Source organism: Xenopus laevis, chromosome 7L, assembly GCF_017654675.1.
Source record: "Xenopus laevis strain J_2021 chromosome 7L, Xenopus_laevis_v10.1, whole genome shotgun sequence".
In the NCBI taxonomy this organism is placed as follows: domain Eukaryota; kingdom Metazoa; phylum Chordata; class Amphibia; order Anura; family Pipidae; genus Xenopus; species Xenopus laevis.
In genome coordinates, this window is record NC_054383.1 from 43,868,241 (window position 1) to 43,892,440 (window position 24,200).

The 24,200-nt window shown below is 38.4% G+C and overlaps 1 protein-coding gene across 2 annotated transcripts; it reads right to left on the minus strand.

The window, feature by feature from the left end:
* Positions 1-3,714: 3,714 nt before the first annotated feature.
* On the minus strand, positions 3,715-21,808 carry aifm2.L (apoptosis inducing factor, mitochondria associated 2 L homeolog). Of its 2 annotated transcripts, none has more exons than XM_018225488.2 (9): positions 21,721-21,808; positions 18,581-18,785; positions 17,387-17,502; positions 12,927-13,046; positions 12,222-12,314; positions 10,430-10,538; positions 9,938-10,093; positions 5,433-5,633; positions 3,715-4,105 (listed from the first exon to the last, which is right to left on the minus strand). In XM_018225488.2, the coding sequence occupies exons 2-9, from the start codon at positions 18,753-18,755 to the stop codon at positions 3,951-3,953; spliced, it is 1,125 nt and encodes a 374-aa protein (XP_018080977.1). In that variant the 5' UTR covers positions 18,756-18,785; positions 21,721-21,808; the 3' UTR covers positions 3,715-3,950. The 2 variants fall into 2 exon arrangements, with proteins under 2 accessions (XP_018080977.1, XP_018080979.1); XM_018225490.2 differs by having other exon boundaries at positions 21,717-21,803.
* Positions 21,809-24,200: the final 2,392 nt, after the last annotated feature.

Genomic DNA, 24,200 nt, shown 5'->3' on the forward strand with positions numbered 1-24,200 from the left:
GTTATCTCTCCCCTTTGAAAGCTAATGGCGGGGGAGGACTAAGCCCTATGATGAAAACCAATGCCCAGGTTGGGAGACCTTATTTTTCAGGTAATGCTCTTATGCCGGGAGGCTTTAGCATTTGAAATTATGACCAGAGGTAAATAGTTAGGCACCGCCATATGGGTTTTACCTTGACGTGGTATGGTGGCTTATCAATCTTATGATCATAATTTTGTAACTAAAAAACCCCCTGTCTTTGTAAATACATGCATCTGCATAGATTACTGATATGACAGGGGACCAGGGAATGTGCATTGATCAATTTTTCTTCTTTTTGTCTATGTCTGTAGTTAATTTGGCCAGATCAGTAGCACTTCCAATGTATTTTAGTACATTTTTATTAAGCCATGGAGTGCTCTCACAATTTTTCCTTTTTGTATCTTATAAAATAAAATAATCACTTTGAGAAAGGCCTTTGATAGGGCCGAAACCTAAGATTGAAGTTCTGTTAATAAATGATTATTTTATTTTATAAGTCCTGAGAGTGCAGATTCTTCGTGAAGTATGACGTAAATATTGAAGTTTCTGCACTCAGGCATACAAATTGATTTTGTCGAGAGTGTTGGTAGCCCTTTGGATTGTGTGTGTGTGTGTATATATATATATATATATATATATATATATATATATATATATAACAAACAAGGGAAAGTTGTGCTCACCACTAGTTTTTAAAAACATTAGGCGGGGGTGCAATGAGGGTGTGACCACAAAATACATATAGACAAATACAAGATTCCTCAGCACTCAACCCATTATCAATATATTTAAGACAGAGACATTTTGTGCATACTGCTACTGAAAAATGCCTTACCCTTTAAACAAAACAGGGATTGTTTGTCCATATATTGCAATATATTTAAGCTGGCCAACTACGTCAAAGTCATCCCATATCTGGCCAGTCCTATGCTCAATTTTCATCTGATTCATTAAGAATTCTATGGTTTAATTATACATTTTATAAAAGGGACGAATACGTTTTACCTGCAACTTACTAGCTGCTTTCAAAGTAAAACTCCCAAACTTGGCTGCCCTTTTATTAGACACCAGTGGGATCACCTGACTATAGTTGGAGGGGGTGGGAGCTACAACATGGAGCTGGTCACTGCTCTTGTGGAACTATAACAAACAAGGGAAAGTTGTGCTCACCACTAGTTTTTAAAAACATTAGGCGGGGGTGCAATGAGGGTGTGACCACAAAATACATATAGACAAATACAAGATTCCTCAGCAAAAACAGGGATTGTTTGTCCATATATTGCAATATATTTAAGCTGGCCAACTACGTCAAAGTCATCCCATATCTGGCCAGTCCTATGCTCAATTTTCATCTGATTCATTAAGAATTCTATGGTTTAATTATACATTTTATAAAAGGGACGAATACGTTTTACCTGCAACTTACTAGCTGCTTTCAAAGTAAAACTCCCAAACTTGGCTGCCCTTTTATTAGACACCAGTGGGATCACCTGACTATAGTTGGAGGGGGTGGGAGCTACAACATGGAGCTGGTCACTGCTCTTGTGGAACTATAACAAACAAGGGAAAGTTGTGCTCACCACTAGTTTTTAAAAACATTAGGCGGGGGTGCAATGAGGGTGTGACCACAAAATACATATAGACAAATACAAGATTCCTCAGCACTCAACCCATTATCAATATATTTAAGACAGAGACATTTTGTGCATACTGCTACTGAAAAATGCCTTACCCTTTAAACAAAACAGGGATTGTTTGTCCATATATTGCAATATATTTAATTGAGCATAGGACTGGCCAGATATGGGATGACTTTGACGTAGTTGGCCAGCTTAAATATATTGCAATATATGGACAAACAATCCCTGTTTTTGCTGAGGAATCTTGTATTTGTCTATATGTATTTTGTGGTCACACCCTCATTGCACCCCCGCCTAATGTTTTTAAAAACTAGTGGTGAGCACAACTTTCCCTTGTTTGTTATAGTTCCACAAGAGCAGTGACCAGCTCCATGTTGTAGCTCCCACCCCCTCCAACTATAGTCAGGTGATCCCACTGGTGTCTAATAAAAGGGCAGCCAAGTTTGGGAGTTTTACTTTGAAAGCAGCTAGTAAGTTGCAGGTAAAACGTATTCGTCCCTTTTATAAAATGTATAATTAAACCATAGAATTCTTAATGAATCAGATGAAAATTGAGCATAGGACTGGCCAGATATGGGATGACTTTGACGTAGTTGGCCAGCTTAAATATATTGCAATATATGGACAAACAATCCCTGTTTTTGCTGAGGAATCTTGTATTTGTCTATATGTATTTTGTGGTCACACCCTCATTGCACCCCCGCCTAATGTTTTTAAAAACTAGTGGTGAGCACAACTTTCCCTTGTTTGTTATAGTTCCACAAGAGCAGTGACCAGCTCCATGTTGTAGCTCCCACCCCCTCCAACTATAGTCAGGTGATCCCACTGGTGTCTAATAAAAGGGCAGCCAAGTTTGGGAGTTTTACTTTGAAAGCAGCTAGTAAGTTGCAGGTAAAACGTATTCGTCCCTTTTATAAAATGTATAATTAAACCATAGAATTCTTAATGAATCAGATGAAAATTGAGCATAGGACTGGCCAGATATGGGATGACTTTGACGTAGTTGGCCAGCTTAAATATATTGCAATATATGGACAAACAATCCCTGTTTTGTTTAAAGGGTAAGGCATTTTTCAGTAGCAGTATGCACAAAATGTCTCTGTCTTAAATATATTGATAATGGGTTGAGTGCTGAGGAATCTTGTATTTGTCTATATGTATTTTGTGGTCACACCCTCATTGCACCCCCGCCTAATGTTTTTAAAAACTAGTGGTGAGCACAACTTTCCCTTGTTTGTTATATATATATATATATATATATATATATATATATATATATATATATATATATATATATATATATATATATATATATATATATATATATATATATATATATATATATATATATATATATATATATATATATATATATATATATATATATATATATATCACACTATATATACACTATATATACAGTATATAAGAATACATTTAAACATTTCAATTAAAAAAAATCTATAAAATTTAATCTATAATGATATCAATACTAAATCTCTAATGTAACAGGGGACTACATATATATATATATATATCTATATATCTATCTATCTATATATCTATCTATATATCTATATATCTATATATCTATATATATATATATATATATCAATTTAAACCCATGATATGTACTGAACAGACATAAAAACAAATTCAGGTAAAAATGGTTGTACTTATGGTGCTCTCGTTTGGATCTGATCAGCAAGCTTTTCGTTGAATTATTATGCAGTTTTTTTACAAGATAAGGAAATAGGAATATCCAGTGCAATAGCATGAACCTTCTGTGGGAACAGTTGGCCAAACCTTAAAAAGAACATTTTCCAGGTTTGATGTAGTGTTAGCTGGTAGGTTTTAGGGGTCTTGCTCACGGGCAGTTTTTCCTGTGATCCCCTGCGTTGCAATTTCTTCCGTTCAGCCGCAGGGGAGCGCAGGAGTAGACGCACTCAATTATTGTCAAGAGGGCTGTACTCACACAGACACATGTATGCGCTGAACGCAGGTGAAATGTAACATGCTGTGTCCCAACCTGCGTTTAGCTCTTACATGCATCTGTGTAAGTACAGCCCCCTTGACAATAATTCAGTGCATCTACTTCTGCCCTCCCCTGCGGCTGAACGGAAGAAAGCGCAATTCAGGGGATCGCAGGAAAAGGCGCCCGTGTGTAAGAGCCCTTAAAAAGTGTCTTTAATTGTATGCATTCCCCAATCTGTTACACACAGTCACATTTGCACAAACATCAGTAAGGGACTTATAGACAAATGTCCATCCAGTCTCTGAACTTCATCTTTAACGAGGCATCACTTGGCCCATATCCTTCCAGCTCTTTGAAACAAAAATATCCCCACTTTTGTACATGATCATAAAAAAACTACCTAAATAAAACCCATTGAACTGTCCGACTCCATCATTTCGTCCCATTGACAAAAGCATAGAAACAGCCCCTAGAAAAAGAAGTAAAGAAACTTTGTAAATTAATTAATACTACATAGACATGTATTATAGACTTCCTTTTATCCAAATAATCCAAACTTTTAAAAATATTTCCTTGTTCTCTGTAATAATAAAACAGTACCTTGTACTTGATCCAAACTAAGATATAATTAATTCTTATTGGAAGCAAAACCAACCTATTGGGTTTATTTAGGGGCAGATTTATCAAGGGTCGAATTTCGAAGAGCAAAAAAAGGCAAAATTCGACCATCGAATAGACTAGTTCGACATTCAAAGTCGAATTCGTAGGATTTTTAACATCGTACTTCGAATTGGACGATTTAATCGTACGATTTCACTTCAACTTTTAAAAACTTAGCCAAATGTTGGCTATATGTTCTAGGAGGTCCCCATAGGCTAACATAGCAATTCGGTAGGTTTAAGGTGGCATAGTCAAAGTTTTTTAAAGAGACAGTACTACGATTATCGAATGGTGAATAGTCTAAGCATTTTCACTTCGAATCGAGTCGAACTTGGCCGATTCGATGGTCGAAGTACCCAAAAAATACTTTGAAATTCAAAGTTTTTCAATTAGAATATTCAATTTGAATTCACTTCGACCCTTAGTAAATGTGCCTCTTAATGTTTACATGATTTTCCATAAGACTTAAGGAATTAAGATCCACATTACAGAAAGATCCGTTATCCAGAAAACCCCAGGTCCTGAGCATTCTGGATAACAGGTCCCATACCTGTACAAAGGATTTATATGAAGGTGAATTTTCCTTGTACCACTAGATATAAAAAAGAAAGGGCACCAGTGGAAGGATATTGTGCTGCTTGATTCATTCACTTTTCTGACTGCAGATGGAGCCCATTACAGATTAAGCAGCTGGTCATGACAAAGCCTAAACAGAATAGTTGCCTCTGCTAGGGATTTTGTGTTTAGTGTGACTATAGCAATCCTCCAGGATATATAAACAATTTCTTTATGATAAATTATTTGCATTTCCATCCAACCACAGCATTCCAGCATTTTTATAAGCAACTTTTGAATGCAATCATGTGATTTTGAACATAATTTAGATTAATTGGGTTGCTTTAAATCCTTTTGGGAATACGGTATTGCTCTAATTGAAATAAAACACAAAGCTATATTTATATGCAGGATGCTGCTTTTTTAAATTATATTTGGAGCATAACGTCACTTCAGGATTATTGACCACATTGGCTCAATTAGCTCATTAAATAAATATGTCAAAGTTGCCACAAAGAAGTCAGCTTTATCATGGAATTAGCCAAAGTGCAAATTTAAAGGAACACAGCCCCCCACCGTACCTGGTATGTATGTTTTAAGTGACTTCCCAATCAAGCTGTTCCGAACATTGGTTGCTGCCACTCTGGCATGAATGCCTGCATTATATGCCATCTTGGGTTCATTAATAAATGCACAGTCCCCAACTGCATAAACATTGGCATGTCCTTCCACCTGAAGATACTCATTGACTTTAAGGGAGCCGTCTTCTGCCATTTTGTCGCCTGAAAGTCAAATAGTCAAGCTGTCATACATTATGCAGGCCTGCAGGGGTACATTTAGCAAAGCAGAGAGGTTACAACTTGAGATAATATTAAATGACAGCAATAAAGGGTTAAAACTGTTTCTGAATACTTCACTGTCATCCAAACAACCTGGGTAAACTTTTTCTTAACAAGACAGGGGGTTCAGCCTTGAGAGGATGGTTTATGCCAGCAAGGAGGAAAAATCAAGGATCATAATGTCATCATAATAAGTAATAAAATAAGTGAAGTAGAGCCAGGCACTTGCAGATTTACTGCAAACAGTTTTATTTCACGACATGTTTCGGGCAAAGCCCTTTATCAAGTGATACCCACAATGCAACCAAGCATACAATATAAAGAGTCAACCACACCCTCTAGTGTAATTAAGTGGGAAGGGCCACTGCTGTAGGGAGTAACGTATTGAGCCTAGCCCTTAATTCATTGTAATATATCTGGTTTTGTAAAAAGTCATTTTGGGCTCAAATTAGTTACAGTCATACAGTGTACAATTATAAAACAATTTATAGAAAAACTATTTTTTTTTTTAGAAAATGTGACCACCAAGAAGCTGGAGTGAATAAATCAAGTCCATAGATTAAAATCCACAGTTTAAAGTCATCATAATAAACCATAATAAGTAAAACAGACTCTATTCCTCATGGGTGTCCCAATTATTAACCTAGTTAATAACTAGTTGAAAACTAGTAGAATGGGGCCCTAATGGGGAAAAAATGACCCTCTGAAACACGGCCTGCCCCTGACCACAAATACACCCCCAAATCACATTTTTTAAATTGGGCTGTTGACAACAGCATACGTCTCTAAATAGGCTATGTAATAAATGGTCTTACGTTTGATACATAACCCATAGCAACCAAACAGAGGGAATCTTTTACTGGGAATACCTTTTTAAAAGGATAATACATAATGCACAGAATTTAGATTTCTATACTGTTTGGCTGGATATGCACAGAATGCAGCATTTAATAGAATAGGTATCTGAGGACAGTCACTGGTAAGCTATCAGCACCCAACAACGAGCAACCAAAAAAGGCCAAGCATGGTCCTGGCATAACAGAACAGCATATATTTTAATATTTCATACCATAAATTTATACTGTCACTATAAAATAGCTTTCGTGGTGTCAAGCATTTTTTAAGTTAAACTGCACTATTTTTAGTGGTACAGCTGGCCAAAAGTCTTAAAAGAAATCTGAATACATGGTTAAAGGCGTAAGTTCACGTAGTATGTTATAGAATGTCCTTTTCCTAGCAACTTTGCAAATGTTCTTCATTATTTATTTTGTATATTTTTTTAATTATTTGCCTTCCTGTTCTGCTTCTTTCCACCTTTCAAATGGGGATCACTGGGAGCCAAAAACCTATTGCTCTGTGAGGCTACAATTTGATTGTTAATATTTTTTTTGTATTACTTATCTTGTTATTGAGTCCGTGCAGTCTATCATTTAGGGCTCTTACACATGAGCGTTTTTACCTGCGCTCCCCTGCGTTCCGTTTTTCGGCGTTCAGCCGCAGGGGAGCGCAGGAATAGATGCATTTAATTATTTCAAATGGGGTTGTACTCACACAGGCGCATGTAGGCGCCGAACGCAGGAAAAATGCAGCATGTTGCGTCTCAACCTGCGTTCGGCGCCTACATGCGCCTGTGTGAGTACAGCCCCATTTGAAATAATTAAATGCGTCTATTCCTGCGCTCCCCTGCGGCTGAACGCCGAAAACCGGAACGCAGGGGAGCGCAGGTAAGAACGCTCATGTGTAAGAGCCCTTAAACCACTGTCTGATTTCTAGGGTGAATAAGACCCTAGCAACCAGGTAGCTGCTGAACTACCAAACTGGGGAGCTGCTGAACTACCAAACTGGGGAGCTGCAAAAAGCAAAATAACTGCAAAAACTACAAAAAAATGATGACCAACTGCATATTGTCTCTGAATATCAATGTCTGCAAAAGTCCATTTAAACATGAACTACCACTATAAGTTATGGACCAGATGTGATATTGTTGGGGAAGGGAGAGTGGATCTGTGAATTTGAGCTAAATTAATTTGTGGGGGAGGATTAGATCTTCAAAGGGATACTGTCATGGGATAACATGTTTTTTTTTTTTTAAACAAATCAGTTAATAGTGCTGCTTCTGCAGACTTCTGCACTGAAATCCATTTTTAAAAGGGCAAACTGATTTTTTAATATTTAATTTTGAAATCTGACATGGGGCTAGACATATTGTCAGTTTCACAGGAGCCCCCAGTCAAGTGACTTGTGCTTTGATAAACTTCAGTCACTCTTTACTGCTGTACTGCAAATTTGAGTGATATCACCCCTCCCCCCAGCAGCCTAACAACTGAACAATGGGAAGGTAAAGCAGTTCCAACCACAAGATAACAGCTCCCTGGTAGATATAAGAACAGCACTCAATAGTTAAAAACCAGGTCCCATTACGACACCATCAGTTACATCGAGTAGGAGAAACAATAGCCTGTCAGTATGTAGTTCCATAGTGCAGCACTGGCTCTTTCTGAAAGCACATGACCAGGCAATGTAACCTGAGATGTCTGCCTACACACCAATATAACAACTAAAAAAAAAATACACTTTTGGTTTAGGAATTACATTTTATATGGTAGTAAATTATTTGCAGTGTAAAAACTACACCATAAAAATCATGACAGAATCCCTTTAAGGGGACATAATACAACATAGATATAAGCTAATCATTATAGTGTAGGAATACAAAGCTGTTTCAGGTTGCAAAGAGGTTGCAGATATGCTTCTATATCAGATGTTCTTTCTGTCCACCCCACTCCTTGCTTACACATACATCAGCTTAATTGCACTTGCACTTTCTCTCTCCAAAGAAAAATAGGAGATAATCCTTAATTACACAGACTTAGGGCTCTTACTGACGAGCCGTTGAAGCTGCACTCCCCTGCGTTCCGTTTTCCTGTGTTCTGCGCAGGAATAGATGCATTAAGCTATTTTCAATGGCGCTGTACTCACATAGGCACGTGTAGGCGCCGAATGCAGGAAAAATGCAGCATGTTGCGTCTCAACCTGCGTTCGGCACCTACACGCGCCTGTGTGAGTACAGCCCCATTGAAAAAAGCTTAATGCGTCTATTCCTGCGCTCCCCTGCGGCTGAATGCAGAAAAGCGGAACGCAGGGGAGCGCAGCTTCAACCGCTCGTCAGTAAGAGCCCTAAAGCTTAACAAAGAAGTAAGGTTATGATTGGCACATTATTCACATTATGTTTTGGTGCTCTATACCAGCCCAAGGCAACCACAGCCCTTTAGCATTTAGGATTTGTACCCCCAAAGGTGGCCCAGTAGCTCCCCATCCTCTTTTCTGCTGATTCACAATATATGCTCTGTGCTGCTGCCAGTTACTCAGAGGGAACAACTCAAAATATTCATTACATGGCAGCTCTGAAACCAGTGTAAATAGAATCATATTTTAATAATCAGCCTTGTAGCTTAGCTAATATGATAGGTCAGCCTCATTATCTGCTTGATGATTTGCGACCACCCCTAAGCTTAGCTTCTCAACAGCCTCCCAGAGCTCAAAGACGTCACTGACACTTCTAACAAAATCCAAGATATCGAGCTCCTGTGCACAACTTTAAGACCTGGATCATTAATGTTATAGAGATTCTGAGCCTTTAGGCTGGTACAGTAAGTTCAGTAAATAAAATACGGTATGTAATTTCTAGCCATATTCATTTTTACGACCACAAGTGCAGTTGCAGTCAAAATAATTTACCCACACCCTGTATGTGCAACATTTCAATGTATTAAAAGGTATTTGCATGCACTTCCTACTAAACATCAGTAAGGAGGAAATGTAGTAAATTACATATAATACAGGTATAGGATCCCTTATCCGGAAACCCGATATCCAGAAAGCTCCGAATTACGGAATGGCTGTCTCCCATAGACTCCATTTTATCCAAATAATCCAAATTTTTGAATGTTTAAATGAATTTCTAGTAGATTTAAGTATGAAGACCCAAATTACAGAAAGATCCATTATCCGGAAAACCCCAGGTCCCGAGCATCCTGGATAACAGGTCTTATACCTGTACTAAAAATATATGGAAAAATGTAAAACAGACCAACTACTACACAAGTGACTGCTCCTGCCAGCATCTCTACAGTTTCATTTAATTTCCTTCATAGGTGAAATCAACAAGGTCAAACAGAGGCACAATATTTGCCATTCTTTGCTTCCCTGTCATTAATGTCATGAATTACACCCCCTGAGAGACTTACCAAAAGCACTACTGTAACTCGAGGAGCTGATATTAAATCCAGTGCAACATAAAACAAGGTCACAAGTTACAACCTCAGAGTTCTTTTCCAGCTGCAACTCTATGTTCTCTTGGGCAACATTCGGAGTCACTTGGTTCAAATTGGTGACTTTTTGTGCTGTTAATAATAAATAAATAAATAAGTACAATACAACCAATGTAATAGTCCCATGGTCATTTATAAGGTACCCATCATCATAAGCATATTGTTTATAAGGGCACTCAAAGTTAATAAAATAAGAATAGCAATCTGTATTACTATATAACCAAACAACCCACTAATATAGCCAAGGTTGTCCCCTTTAAGCCCTGTCTCTCGTCGTTCGGTCCCCAGATGTTGCTGGACTACAACTCCCAGAAGCCTCCAATAAATGGTGGGTCCAGGCATTCTGGGTTTTGTTGTTCTGTAACATCTGGGGTCCAAAAAAAACTGTATCTGAATCAAAGTACTTACCAAGGATTAGTCGGACACCCTTTCTCAACAGGATTTCCTTCACAGTTTTTCTGACACTTGGTTGCAGTTGAACATCTGCTAAAGCAACCTTGGAATGAATTAAAGTGACCTGTGGTGACAAAAATGGGGACATCCTGTAAAATATGTGAAGCATGATGACAAGCTGTTAGGTGCCCCCAGTGATTGTAGTTGCTTACTTTAGACTCTAGGCTGGAACTTCTCTTCTTCCAAAAATGCACCAGCCCGGGGAAGTTTACTTCTCCTTTACTTTACCCTTACTCTTCCTGTGCCGTGGGCATGTGCTTTGGTGGAACATAAAATTATTTGCCAATTTATGTACTGTGCATGTGCAAAAGATGCTGGAGCACTAGAAGAGCTGGAGAGAATATAAGCACTCCTGGCTGCAGGTATCAACTAACTGACCCTTGGTACTAACCAATGGATACCCGGTCTGTCTGAAACCAGACAGGGCCATGTTACATTTTCAAATATATCCAATGGATGAACCAATGTTTATTGTTCGGAAACCCCTCTTAATTCTTTGGATTTTTGTTTATCATTGGCTGATCTTTCAAAGTAGCAACTTCCTTTTAATATATAACATGCTTTGAGGATCCCATGCTGTCACTCTTCAGAGGAGAGTCAAACAGAAGCACAACTTGCAATTGGCCACCTTAAATACATTTTCTCATGATTGGACACACCTGCCTATGAAGTTTAAGGCTTAACAAGCTAATCCAAACAATTTGGTGTTGCCTGTAATCAGTATTGAGCAGTTACATGCATTCAAATAAGCAAAATGACAAGGGTACCCACATTTTTGTACAGCCAGTTTTTCTCATTTGACTTTTTTTTTTCCACCAAACAATGCACCCCCCAACTACTAATGCTCCTCTTCTCCCACACCAAAAACAAGCCTCTAATCCCAGAATCTGGTTAAACATCACCACCAGAGTACTTTGATCCTGCACTCACTTATCAGAACAACAATGGAGAAAATCCAACGCACTTCGTTCAGTCCAATTATATTTTGATGCCTGCGATTGCATCCGACCTGCCACCTGCGTATTGTCGCCGTGCACCAATGTGACGAAAAATGCCTGTGGAGTTCAGCCCTAACAATTTTCCTTTGTTAAAAACCACCTATTAGATGAAGCACCTCACTAGCCTTCTTCTGCAGCAACGAATCCTTATCCTACTCACTTACAGTATAACCCACCCCCTTTTTGTTCCTGTTTTGTTCTCCTCTTCCTTATAGATTGTAACTGAAATTGTAATGTCTAGGGACCTCACCCAAACTGTTAAGGTGGCCATAAACGTTACAATTATGATCTTTCCTGGAAAATATCTTTTCAGGAAAGATTGTTCATTTCAATAAACAAGTGTAGATCTGGATCTTCATATACAGGTAGAAACAATAGAATTCTACCTTTATCTGACGATTCAGCACTAATAATGGCCAATGTTTGGATGATAGATGAGACGGCCAGTATATCCAAGTCTTTTGCCGATATCAGTTGACTCGTCTCCCACCATACACACACACCGAATATCATACACCGAATTAATTTCTTACGATATTGATGCATCTATAGCCACCTTTAAGCATTGTGTTATCTATTGTTACTGTATACTGTAACTAAATTATTACTATACTCCCATTTGTGCTCACGCTTTGTAAAGCACTATGTACAACTGTGGTGCTATATAAATAAATACATACATACATTTGCCTCTTTAAATAAAAAAGAGCACTGTTATAAAAGGTAATATCCATTATTCCTCCCCATACCTCTTTTTCTGGATAATCAGTCTTCACCTCAGCCGCCATCTCAACTCCTGTAGATCCACCTCCGACTACCACCACATGCTTAGCCTTCTGAATCTAGAGAAGATGATCATAATGTTAAACTCTTAATTTTCTATCAAGTGTGATGTGATAAAGCAGTTAGAAGGCACCCAAACTGTGTTCAAAGGGCCATTTTATAATTGATTAAAACTAAATCAGATTTAGAAAAAAAACAATAAAAAAGTGCATGTAGCTAAAGGTACATTAAACCCATTTGTACATGTATAATCCCACAGAGTCCACTGAATCAAGTCACTCCTAGTAATATTACTAATTATTACACGTGATTGTCAATAATAGCAGTGTATAGCACTTTAGGCTTGTGAAATTCCTCAATTTGAATCAGCACAGTCTATTTGAAAATTAATTGTATTAGAGATAATTTCCCCTTGATACAGATGACCCGATTGTCAGGACAAAGTCACAAATACAATATGTTTTCCATGGACTTCCATGGAAGTCAAGCATTTTATTGCAACACTTTTCTTTAAGAAACAAGCTCGAAGCAAGCACAGTTTGCATATTCATATGATGTTTCTGCAAACCACAATGAAGGTTATACAGAATTTAAGCAAGATTGATGTGATGTGATTGTTACATTAAAAAATAGGCAGTAATTACATTTCCTCCAAATCTCCAATATCTCACCTCTTTAACTAGATCTTCATACAGCTGAATAGCATGGTCTTTGGGGATGACTTTATTAAACTTGCCAGGGAAGGGCCCATTACTCCCAGTTGCAATGATGAGGTGAGAAAATGGAAGTTCCTGTAACACAGGAGAATATAGAATGGTAATCAAATTCCAGATAAACATCAGTCAGTGCTTTGTAAAGGTATAAGGTGTGTGGTATAATAGAACAAACTAACTGACCTACAGGAAGTGTGCCATTACACAAAATTAAGCATTCTATCTCCAGGAAAGAGAATACCATCAACATATTGCGGGTTATTTATTAAAGTTCGAATGCAAAAAAACTAGAAAAATTCTTTTACTATACATTCCGAATTTTTAGTTAAAAAAAACTCAATTTTTTTGAGATGTATTATACCCTGAGGATAGAAAAAGTCTGAAAATCCTCCATCTCAGACCTGCTGAGGTTGTATATAAGTCAATGGGAGAGGTCTCAATCCTATTTGGAAGTTGCCTGTGCTTGATTTTATCAAGTTTTTCCCCGGTCTGCTTAAATCGTCCTTTATTTAGTAATAAATAAGTTAAAAATGGATTCTAGTTTGCTCTGACTTTTTACAATAAAATTATCAGAAATTCGGATTTTGATAAATAACCCCCATTGTGTCTTGCTACAAGGCAATAAAGTCACAAAGCAACCTGTTTTAGCTTTTTACTTGTACATGCTTGCTCCATTTTTGGGTCTATTTATAAAACAAGGAATAATTCTGAGAATTAAACTTACTGAACAACACCATCTGAATTAAAATAACCATCCTAGTTAACAGGGCCGGAACTAGGGGTCGGCAGAAGAGGTACCTGCCTAGGGCGCAACAACAGGGGGTGCCAGGCATGTACCTGTAAAACCATGTTCTGCCTACCTCTAGTCCCTGTGCCCTGCTCTCCAGCCTCCCCTCTGTGGCTTTCCCCTCTGTGGCTTTCTCCTCCCATCAGACGATCTCCCCTCCCTCTCGACATTCTCCCCACTGACGCTCTCTCCTCTGATGCTCTCCACTCACTCCCATCCGACGCTCTCCCTCATACCCCTGACTTCCCTTTGCTACTGCGCATGCGCACACAGGTTGCTTTCCGGAGCGCTTGCGGAGGGGGGGGGAGCTTGCGGAGGGTAGAGCGGGTTGGCCGGCCAGGTTGTCTAGGAGATCCGGACTGCTTGCCCCGGCACTACTGGTTAACAACATACATGATGCTTTCAGCATTTAGTAGATCAAAAATATAGTGCATAGTGCCCCAAATCACAGTCAAATTCATTTCAGACAATAGTTGCTCAGAAAAGGTAATTTATATAATCACAAATGAACTGCACTCCATATACTGACTCACCATGAACATCTAGATGGTACCATAGTTATTGACACTCTGGCTACCAAATAACTGTCGACGCACACTGGGATTACACATAAATATATAATATAAACATATAATATCAACAGAAAAACAGATCCAGTGCAAAACACTGCACTCAAATTAATCTTAAAGGGACAGTAACACCAAAAAATTACAGCGTTCCAAAGTAATTAAAATATTATGTTCTGTTCCCTGCACTGGTAAAACAGGTGTGTTTGCTTCAGCAAGCCCATTATAGATTATATAAAGAAGGAGTTGTGTACCCATGCGGCAGCCATTCAAGGCTAAGGTTACAGAGTAGATAACAGGTGCACGCTGTACAATACTTTTTTGTACTCTATTACAAAGCTTATCGATTATCTATTAAGTAACCTGTGCCTTTTCTCCCTTTTCAGCTTAAATGGCTGCCCCCATGGTTACACAGCAGCTTGTTTATATAAACTATAGTAGTCTTTCTAAAGCAAACACAAACATCTACCAACACAGGGCAACAGTACATTTTAATTATTTTAAAAGAATTTTTTTAAAATTTTTTTGGCATTACTGTTCCTTTAAAAATCAGGGTTTATTCGAAGATGTAAAAAACCTCTAGTATTTTTATAAATGGGCCTTGCTGAGTGAACCAACATAGACAACACACCCTGGTCACATCATGCCATAGCATGCAAGAGAATCAGAATGGAATATATAAAGAAATGTATCTGGGCCTGGATACTAACTACGGGCTTTCTACATGGCCAAGATCGTTAAAATTAAACATATTATAAATAACTTCAGGTTAATTAGATTAATTAGCAAAAATATTAAATCTATGAATTCCAAAAACCAAAGCAGGTTCCTTACTACAGTTTCACTTTATTGCACCTATGCAAAGTCCCTCCTATACAGGTCTGACTGGCAGTTTTTGGACTCTGGCAAATGCGAGAGGGGCTGCTGTAAAATGCCATGCACATTCACTATTTAGTGGGCATGTGTACTGTGTACTCAAAATGTCAGGGCCTATTTAAAATTCCAATCCAGACTGGCTCCTATATCCAGCTGTTTGGGCTGTGAATCAGTCTGTTGTTTGGAGGCAGAGCCATTAGTAATCATGGCGCTTCATACTACTGGTGGCCATACATGCAGAGATCCGCTCGTTTGGCGAGGTCGCTAATCGAAAAGATCTCCCCCCAATATACCCACCTTGAGGTGTTCTCCTTGCAGTTCTCCTCCTGCACATCCAAATATAAGGTGTGTGCTTGGGGGAGGGGCTGGTGGTGGGGGCCCCAGAGAGGATGTGTGGGAGCTTGGGGTAGCAGCACTGGTGGGCCTTGCACACCCCAATCTGACCCTGTACAGCACTGCAGAATGTTAATAATAATATCCCATTTAAGGTATTCAGTGCACTAATGTAATAAGAAAGCATTGTCTGCAGCCATATTGACATGAAGCATACACTACACTGCTGTTGTATAATAACACTTCTAATCAAAGTGCCAATACTGTATTTTAGCCTGGTCACCATAATTCATTCACGTTAGCTATTACTTTTTAGGTTAGAATACTGTTTTTTCTTTTTCTGGAAAATATGTAGTAGGTTTGGATTCTACTTCTGAACAGTTTAGAGATGAATGTGTTAACATTGTCAAATATAACACGCTGTAATATACTGCTAAACTGGAAACATACCAGCAAAAAAATCTTATTAACCAATGACCTCCATCAGCATGTGTGTGACTTCATCGTTGTTATTGTAAAGCAAAGCAACCTTACATTAACAACAAAATATATCAAAACTGAGAAGAGATTCAGCAGTGTGGGTATGGAATTGCTTATCCAGAAACATGATATCCAGAAAACTCCAGACAGGCCATCCCTCAAAGTAATTTTCAAGAAAATACAATTATTTTCTTAAAGTTATATCCTTTTTTTTTTTTTAATAAAAAAAAAACTGTACATTGTACTTGATAACTAAACTGCATAAATCCATATTGGTGGTAAAACAATGATATTGGGTTTATTTAATGATTAAATGTTTTTTTAGTAGCCGTAAGTTATGGAGATCTAAATATGGAAAAGACCCTTCTTTTTTTTTTCGTATAATGACAGTTTATTTTTTTTCAGCACAATAAAGATTTAAGGAGAATAATTCTGACAAGTTACTTTCTGATTAACAAAATAATTAAAAAAAAAAAAAAAAGACTTTTCTATAACCTATATTTACAAAAGTATAAAACAATTATACTTCCAAGTGAAAATGTCTCTTTTTCCCATGAGGTATGCAGGTGGAGTGGCAGCCTTCTCCCCTATCTTCTATACAATAAGGCACTTTGGGTATAAAAAGATGACTTCATCTGAACTTTGGCATTCACTAAAATAGTCTTTTGCTTTGTTAGAAGACAAACATGGTTTCTCTTATGCCAAAAAACCCCAATCTTTAGGTGATCTAAAGCAATACTCTGACTTTTATTGCCACCATCCTCCACAAGGTATGACAATCATTTTTACAAAAATTGAACCTCGAATTTGCAGAATTACAAATGTCCACTGTTTGTATATGGTCTAAGTATTAAGTATCATTTTCTGTAGGCTATATTTTTTTTTAACATCTAAAGATAAGGGCTCACTGTTTAAGTTGCATTAGCATTTTGACCAGCACTGTTGCGTCCATGTAAGGAAAAGACCCTTATCAGGTCCCAAGCATTCCAGATAATACCATAACTATAGCAATAAACAGCAAACATATATGACATGGTAGCAAGCAGAAGAATCTTTGTATAGATACAGAATACAACCAAAAGAAACAATGCTGCATTATAGTGACCAGGGGAATAACTACAGAGGAGTCAGACCCTGCGGCTTCAGGGGGCCCAGGAGGTATAGGGCCCCATGAGGCCCTAATTAAAGAGTAATTTTAATATTGGTAAAGCAGGACAACCTTTTGGAGAGTTTGGGGGCCCCTCAAATGATTTTGCGGTGGGGCCCAGTAACATCTAGTTATGCCACTAATAGTGATAATGATTAAAGTTACTATGACTTTGTAGTTTTCCACTTAGTTGTTGCATTTTTTTTAAATACATATTTTAAAATATTACCTCATTGCTTTCTAAAGTCACGAGCTGGGTCTGAAGATTTATTCCAACCACTTTGCCTTGTTTGAAGTTGTCTTGAAAGGTCTCTTTATAGGAAATGAAAGTTTTTCTTGCAAAGCCTGTAACAAAATTCCACACTTTAACCTGCACTCACACCAATAGGGAATCTTCAAAGCAGCAATAATATCATTCACAATTCTACAATTCAAATTACAGCATTATGAAATGTCTAAATGAGTTTATTATAGATAAATGTATCCTTTCTCAGAATAGAGGTCCCCGCTCTTGCTGTGGAGGGATGCAAATGATACAATCAAGCCTCCGGAAACCTGTTATCCAGAATGCTCTGAATTACAGAAAGGCCATCTCCCATGGACTCCATTTTATCCAAATAATCCAAATTTTTAGAAATGATTTCCATTTTCTCCATAATAATAAAAAAGTACTTGATCCAAACTAAGATATAATTAATCCTCATTGGAAGCAAAACCAGTTTATTGGGTGTATTTAAAATTCACAAGATTTTCATTAAGGTATCCAAGTCTCATAACTGTACTTTAAACAAAAAATGCTTTGGCCATATACTATGCAAGCAGTTTGTATCTATGGGGGAGGGCCCATGACTGGAAATGGATTTCCCTACTAAGAACAATAATAAACATTTGTCCTTTACTTGTGTTTGTTAAAACTGGATATAGTTAATCGGCAAATACTGCAGCAAAAAACATAATGCAGCTCCTATGTCTACTTAAAGCAATACTGACACATTCCTATAAAAATCATAGAAACGTGTCCATGTCAAGAAGGTGCTGCATGCTGAGAGAGAGAACCAACTTCATATCTAAACCTTTGGTTTAGAGTCAAGGCACACAGGCAGATTCAGGGCGACAAATCTCATCTTCTTCAGTGTGACTAATCTCCCCAAACTACTTCCCCTGCCTTCCTGCCGGCTACAATGAAAATCGCTGGCGGGATGGCACTTGTGATTCATTTTCCGAAGTCACCCGTTCGGGCTTAGTCGCCCCGAAGAAGAGGAGATATGTCGCCGGGCGACTAATCTCCCTGAATCTGCCTGTGTGCCCTGACCCTTAAGTATGAGATGTTGGTCAGGCAGCATACTTTTCACCATATAGTGTAATTTGTTGATGATTAATAAGGAAAATAAGCAAAGGTTTTCATAATAAAGGGTAAGCTTACCACTCTCTACAGAAGCACGAAGAGCAGCTACGTTATGATGAAATGCATCCCTCATATCAACTAACAGAAAAGGAATTCCAAAGGATTTCAGCTGACTGGCAGCAGCGATACCCGCAAAACCTCCACCAACAATTACAACTCGTACCGATTCATCCACCGAGACCTTGGCTCCCATATTTATATCTTGAATGCCAGGAATGGAAAACTAATAAGACAAAAACAGATTTTCTTATCATGTGACAACCCTGAATACAAAAGAAACATTTGAGTAGATTTGTAACAAGGCTGATTTTTTTTTTAAATAAGTAACAAGTTTAAATTACACATTAACACACAATGAAACTACTGTTGCAGCTTCATTAAAGGAGACATATAGGATAAAGGAAAAAACCCCAATTTTGTAGGTCATTATGAGTAATATATGGTGTTGCTTTTACATGGTGCTAAAAATTAATATTATCTTGAAAAATAGCCCCTTTATTGGAGCTCCCTATAGTAGTTCTCTGGTCCCTGTCTGTGTTTTAAATGAGGGGTGAGCGTGTCCTAACAATCCCTGCCAGAAGCACAGTAGGAGGGGGACAGCCAATCACAGCCCTGCAGTCACACACATACACACAGACAAGCTTCAGTTCCCTATCAGGTCTTGGTAGCTGCTGATTGGTTCCTATCCTACAGTACAGTGAGCTAAGTGCCGCCGGCTCCCCTGCACAGCCTGGGAATTCAGGAAGCAGGAAGTGGAAGAAAGGGGAGGAATTATTAGGGTTTTTGCAGAAATATTCAACAAATCAGCCTGAAACACTACTTTTTTAAGCACAATTCTTCTATATCTAAATGAGTATAATGCACTGGTACATTCTTATTTTTCACACAATATGTCTCCTTTAAATTCAAACAAGCTGGTATGGTGAAATCAATGATTTACATTTTGGACTCATCAAGTAGTATATCTACTGGTTCATATGTGCCTTTATAAACATGCTGAATTTACACATGCACTGGCCTCTATTTTTATGCCATCTACCTTTGCCCCTTTACATATTAAGGTATTTTCTAATTTTAACCTTTCATGTTTCTAGCTACATTGGTGCAACAACTCTCTCAATAACAGTGCACAGGGCTTGTGCCTTGCTTTCATCAAACGTCGGTGGTTCTTCACAGTCAGGACAGTGAGATTGTGGAATGCACTGCCGGGTGATGTTGTTATGGCTGATTCAGTTAATGCCTTTAAGAATGGCTTGGATAATTTTTTGAATAGACATAATATCAAAGGCTATTGTGATACTAAACTCTATAGTTAGTATAGGTATGGGTATATAGAATTTATGTGAAAGTAGGGAGGGGTGTGTGTGTATGGATGCTGGGTTTTCATTTGGAGGGGTTGAACTTGATGGACTTTGTCTTTTTTCAACCCGATTTAACTATGTAACTATATAACCATACATGCGTCTGTTCCATCAAATACCGCTGTTATCTTATTTATGCAGGAAAAAGTTGAAAATTTCCAAAAACTAAGGAGCAAAGAGAAAGGGAAGGAGAAAATGAAGCATCCAAGGTCTATATTATGCTCCTACTAGACAGAGAGGAAACCTTTTAATGATACAGCATAGAGAGTGATTAGTCAAATAGTAGTGGAGCAAACTGCATAATATGGGGCCATGTCAATTGTCATAGACACCTAGTTGGCTCCAGCTTAAGAGAAGGAAACACAAAAGAAAAAAATGCATGTGGTAACAGAGTAAAGTAGTGAAAAGGCATGCTGAACATGTAGAAATGCATATTAAAAAGTGCATACAACTGCAGCATATTGCTTTAAAAAAACACAACTCAGTTCTGGATGCACATGAGTACAAAGGAATACAAGATCATAAAGGAATCAATTAAGCGATATATTTAGGTGTTGTCAAACCTGCATCTCAGATTCATGTATTACAGATCAGAATCTCCCAGCCACATGATTACATATGGCTGATCTGATCAGGAGCCACAAGCTACATAAAACCTTTGGCTGTGACAAACCATGGGCAAGTGTACATCTTAGCAACCCAACAGCAATCAGAATTCATGGAGTAAAATGCTGAAGGCACATTGTGGCTTTTTTTCAGGCAACTGCAGGTAGAAAAAGAAATACAACATTTTGATTGGTTGCCATAGGTTACTGCCCATGGGCAAGTTTGCCCAGTGTTGATAAATGACCCCTAGTAGTGATGTGCAGGTCAGTCTGAAACCGGCGCTTCCTTTTGCTCTCCCCATCCGCGACCTCACATTTACGGCTTCCATTCCCTGTCCCTTTCATGATGTCGGAGTTGGTCCGGCGTGGATCTATATATAAGGGGATGGGGCGGGCTGGACTGGGTTGGGAGGGGCGAGTTAGAGTTGGGTGTGAGGGAAACATGACCTGCACATCACTAACCCCTAGTGTATGTGCACCTTCCATAGAGTAATGTAAAAAAATGCTGCTGGTCTAGTAAATCATCTCAATCAATCAGCAAGCAGCATGTTACATGTAAAGATGGGACTGGATATCACTGAATTTGTCCCCCTCCCCCAACATGTACTTTAGGTTTCAGCTCAAAATAACCCGTTATTCCTGATTACAAAGAGGTTCTACAGCAGCTTTAGCTTTTACTGTACTGATCTGTGTCCAGATAACCATAAGAAAACTTATGAAAATTTTAACTGTTCTAAATTGATACATTTAGTTGATACATTTCTTATCTTTGTCCCTACTGAGAAGAATCCCTGAGATTAATTAAAGGCAGGCAAGAATTAATAATAGTTGCTAATATTCCACAGATATTGTACTACTGAGAAATATATCAACCAATTTAGCAACTAAATTGTAACAGTTTGGAATGCTCCTGGATCACTGAGCTGCCAGACTGAAACACCAAAGGCATGAACATTAAACTTTAAGTTTAAATTTTGGATAAACGGTAAAAAATAAAAGATCGAAAGCAATTGAAAAAAGTATCTGTTTATGGAGAACAATCTGAAAACAACTGAACTGAAAAAGTGTTAGGAAGTTGAACAACCCCTGTAACGCTCCACTGTCCTGCAACTACAGTACATTTTGCCAATCTCAGTTTATTCAGGCTGAAACTACCCAGTCATATATAAGCTTTCAGAGATCACTTACTTACACACAATGTAAATCTGCTAAGTGTGAGCTGCACAGACTCCACGTTCGCTGTCGGCAGGAATGATCACAGAAGTGTCCTAGCACTGAAATCAAATCGAGTGAGTAGCACAGGAAGCATGAGTTGGCAAAATAGTGTGCTGCTCTGCAGAGACTGCTGCCACCAGGTGGGGATACCGGGGATGTAGAATGGAATGCTCAAATTAGTGATTGGAAAATGGCACAAGAATGAATTGCATTTTAGCAGATTTAAAAAGTAGTTTTTACATTGCACAGAACCAGTTAATTCGGCAGGGAGTGGGGCTGCATCATTGTTTTAAACATATTCAAAACCACCCCCATACATGGATCAAGCCCACCATATCATGTTTTGTTAATGGCCTGTGTTAAGACCTATTCCTTTATAAAAAGGAATGCTGATTCTCAGCACAGTTATTTCGAATCATACATAATATTACAAGCAAACTAAATAGGTAAGATCAATTACTCAATTTTAATTTGAGCTGGGAAAAAGTCTTTCAAGCTCAACCCTTCCAAATGCCCTCAGCACACACGCATATATACTGCATATAGGCATGTAAAAAACATCAGCATATCAATATGATACAATTGGAAAAGATCTAGAAAATGTTACTTTGTGGTGTTTCCAAAAATTAAGAGCTCTACCTCTTTCTTCTGTGGAAAAAGTAGGTACACTAGTGATATGTGGGTGAGAAAAACACTCAACTCAACAAAATTTTGCCATTGTGAGACCCGCGCCCAATCTGTACCCATGTCGGATTCTACTGCAGTGCCTCTGGTTCCAAAACAAGGAATCTTCGGGAGTAGAGCAGGAGTGTACTTTCCCTGTCTGACCCGCATCAAACCCTAATTTGCAGTGGTTGGCCATATTTCAACCCAAGCCCACCCAACTAGGTGACAACCGTAAGTCACCGTGGGTTTCAGGTCAATCCACACTTCACTTAAGTACACACTTGGCTCTAATATCTGGAATTGCCCAGACCAAATACACCTTTCTACTAGGGATGCACCGAATCCACTATTTTGGATTGGGCCGATCCCCCAAATCCTTTGCGAAAGATTCGGCCGCATACCGAACCGAATCCCAATCCTAATTTGCATATGCAAATTAGGGCTGGGAAGGGAGGAAACATTTTTTACTTCTTTGTTTTATGTCACACAATTTCCATCCCCCCTAGCAGTTCATCTTTACCATATAGGCATTTGAGGGCCTGTGCCTAGGGTGGCAGCTTTAAGGGGGAGGCCCTTGAATGCCCATATGTTAAAAAAAAGTTTAAAATTAAAAAATACCTTTTCCCCTGCTGCTGGATATATTTCCATGAAACCCAGTGGCAGAGATGGGGGTAGAGGGTATTAGGTTCGGTGAGAGTGACTTCATGCGCATGTGTGAAGAGGTCTGGTGCCTAGGGCAGCACCGGACCAATATAAATCCCTGCCCATCACTGCCCACCAGCAGTAGAATGTCTGGTTCCCACTTCTGTTCTACTGCTTGAATACTGCAGTGACATCTAGTCCAACCAATCATAATGAATACATCATACTTTAGAGCAGCTACTTGAGTTAATAGGCTTTATTTATCCAGAAAAACAGGAATTTCCAAAGTGTTAGGCTATAGAACCATTAGAGACCAACAATTCCATTGAAAATACTTTTACCAGCGGTGTAACTAGATGTTACCGGGCCCCACAGGAAACTTAAATTAGAGCTACAAAACATTGGTAAGGTGACCAATTCTAAAAAGATATATTGAAATTGCTCATTAATCAGGGTCTTACTGGGCCCTCTACTCTCCTGGGCAAATACAGCTGCATGATCTGCTTCATCTGTAGCGGCACCTATGGAATATGTACTTATACTTGTGTATTTATTGTAGTTTTTGGACAAATCTATATCACTTATAATACTTAAAATAACCATAGCTGTTCTTCCACACCTTTCTATGGTTTGTTTGAGCTCTGTTACAGTATGATAGTCACCTTTTATAACCCATATGTAATGAGAGGCTCAAAGTCTGCTCAGCTGCAGTAACCATAGCAACCATTGCTACAGGCTACTAGACCCGACACATACTGAATGTTTACCATATCACTCCCCTTGGACCAGTTATTAATAGCAAGACAAAATACAATACTTTTCAGTGCATCACATCTGACCGATGTCCCATCAATGAACCAGCCCATATTTAAAAGATATGAGATGTAATCTTCCACTCAACATTAACATACCAAAATATCATACAATTTTTATCAGCACGTGTAAGTTGCATGGAGTAATGGTTACATGGATGTTTCTTATTGGTTCAGTGGAAGTGATTCTACACTAGGGCAATGTTCTGCTGCTATGTTGACTTTCATTTCCAAATTAGAATTGCAGACAGGTCAAAACCATCAACATTGTAGGAGACTGGCTAGAAGTGGACTTATTGGTCAGTTTCACCCAGAGGGAATAACTTTTATAGCTTCT

Coding starts and splice junctions, on each gene's coding strand:
- aifm2.L (XM_018225488.2), bottom strand. CDS start 18,755: ATGGGAGCCAAGGTCTCGGTGGATGAATCGGTACGAGTTGTAATTGTT. Junction 5,634..9,937: donor GAGTTACAGTAGTGCTTTTG/GTAAGTCTCTCA, acceptor TTTGACTTTCAG/GCGACAAAATGGCAGAAGAC. Junction 4,106..5,432: donor ACTTAAAACATACATACCAG/GTACGGTGGGGG, acceptor TTCTTTTTCTAG/GGGCTGTTTCTATGCTTTTG.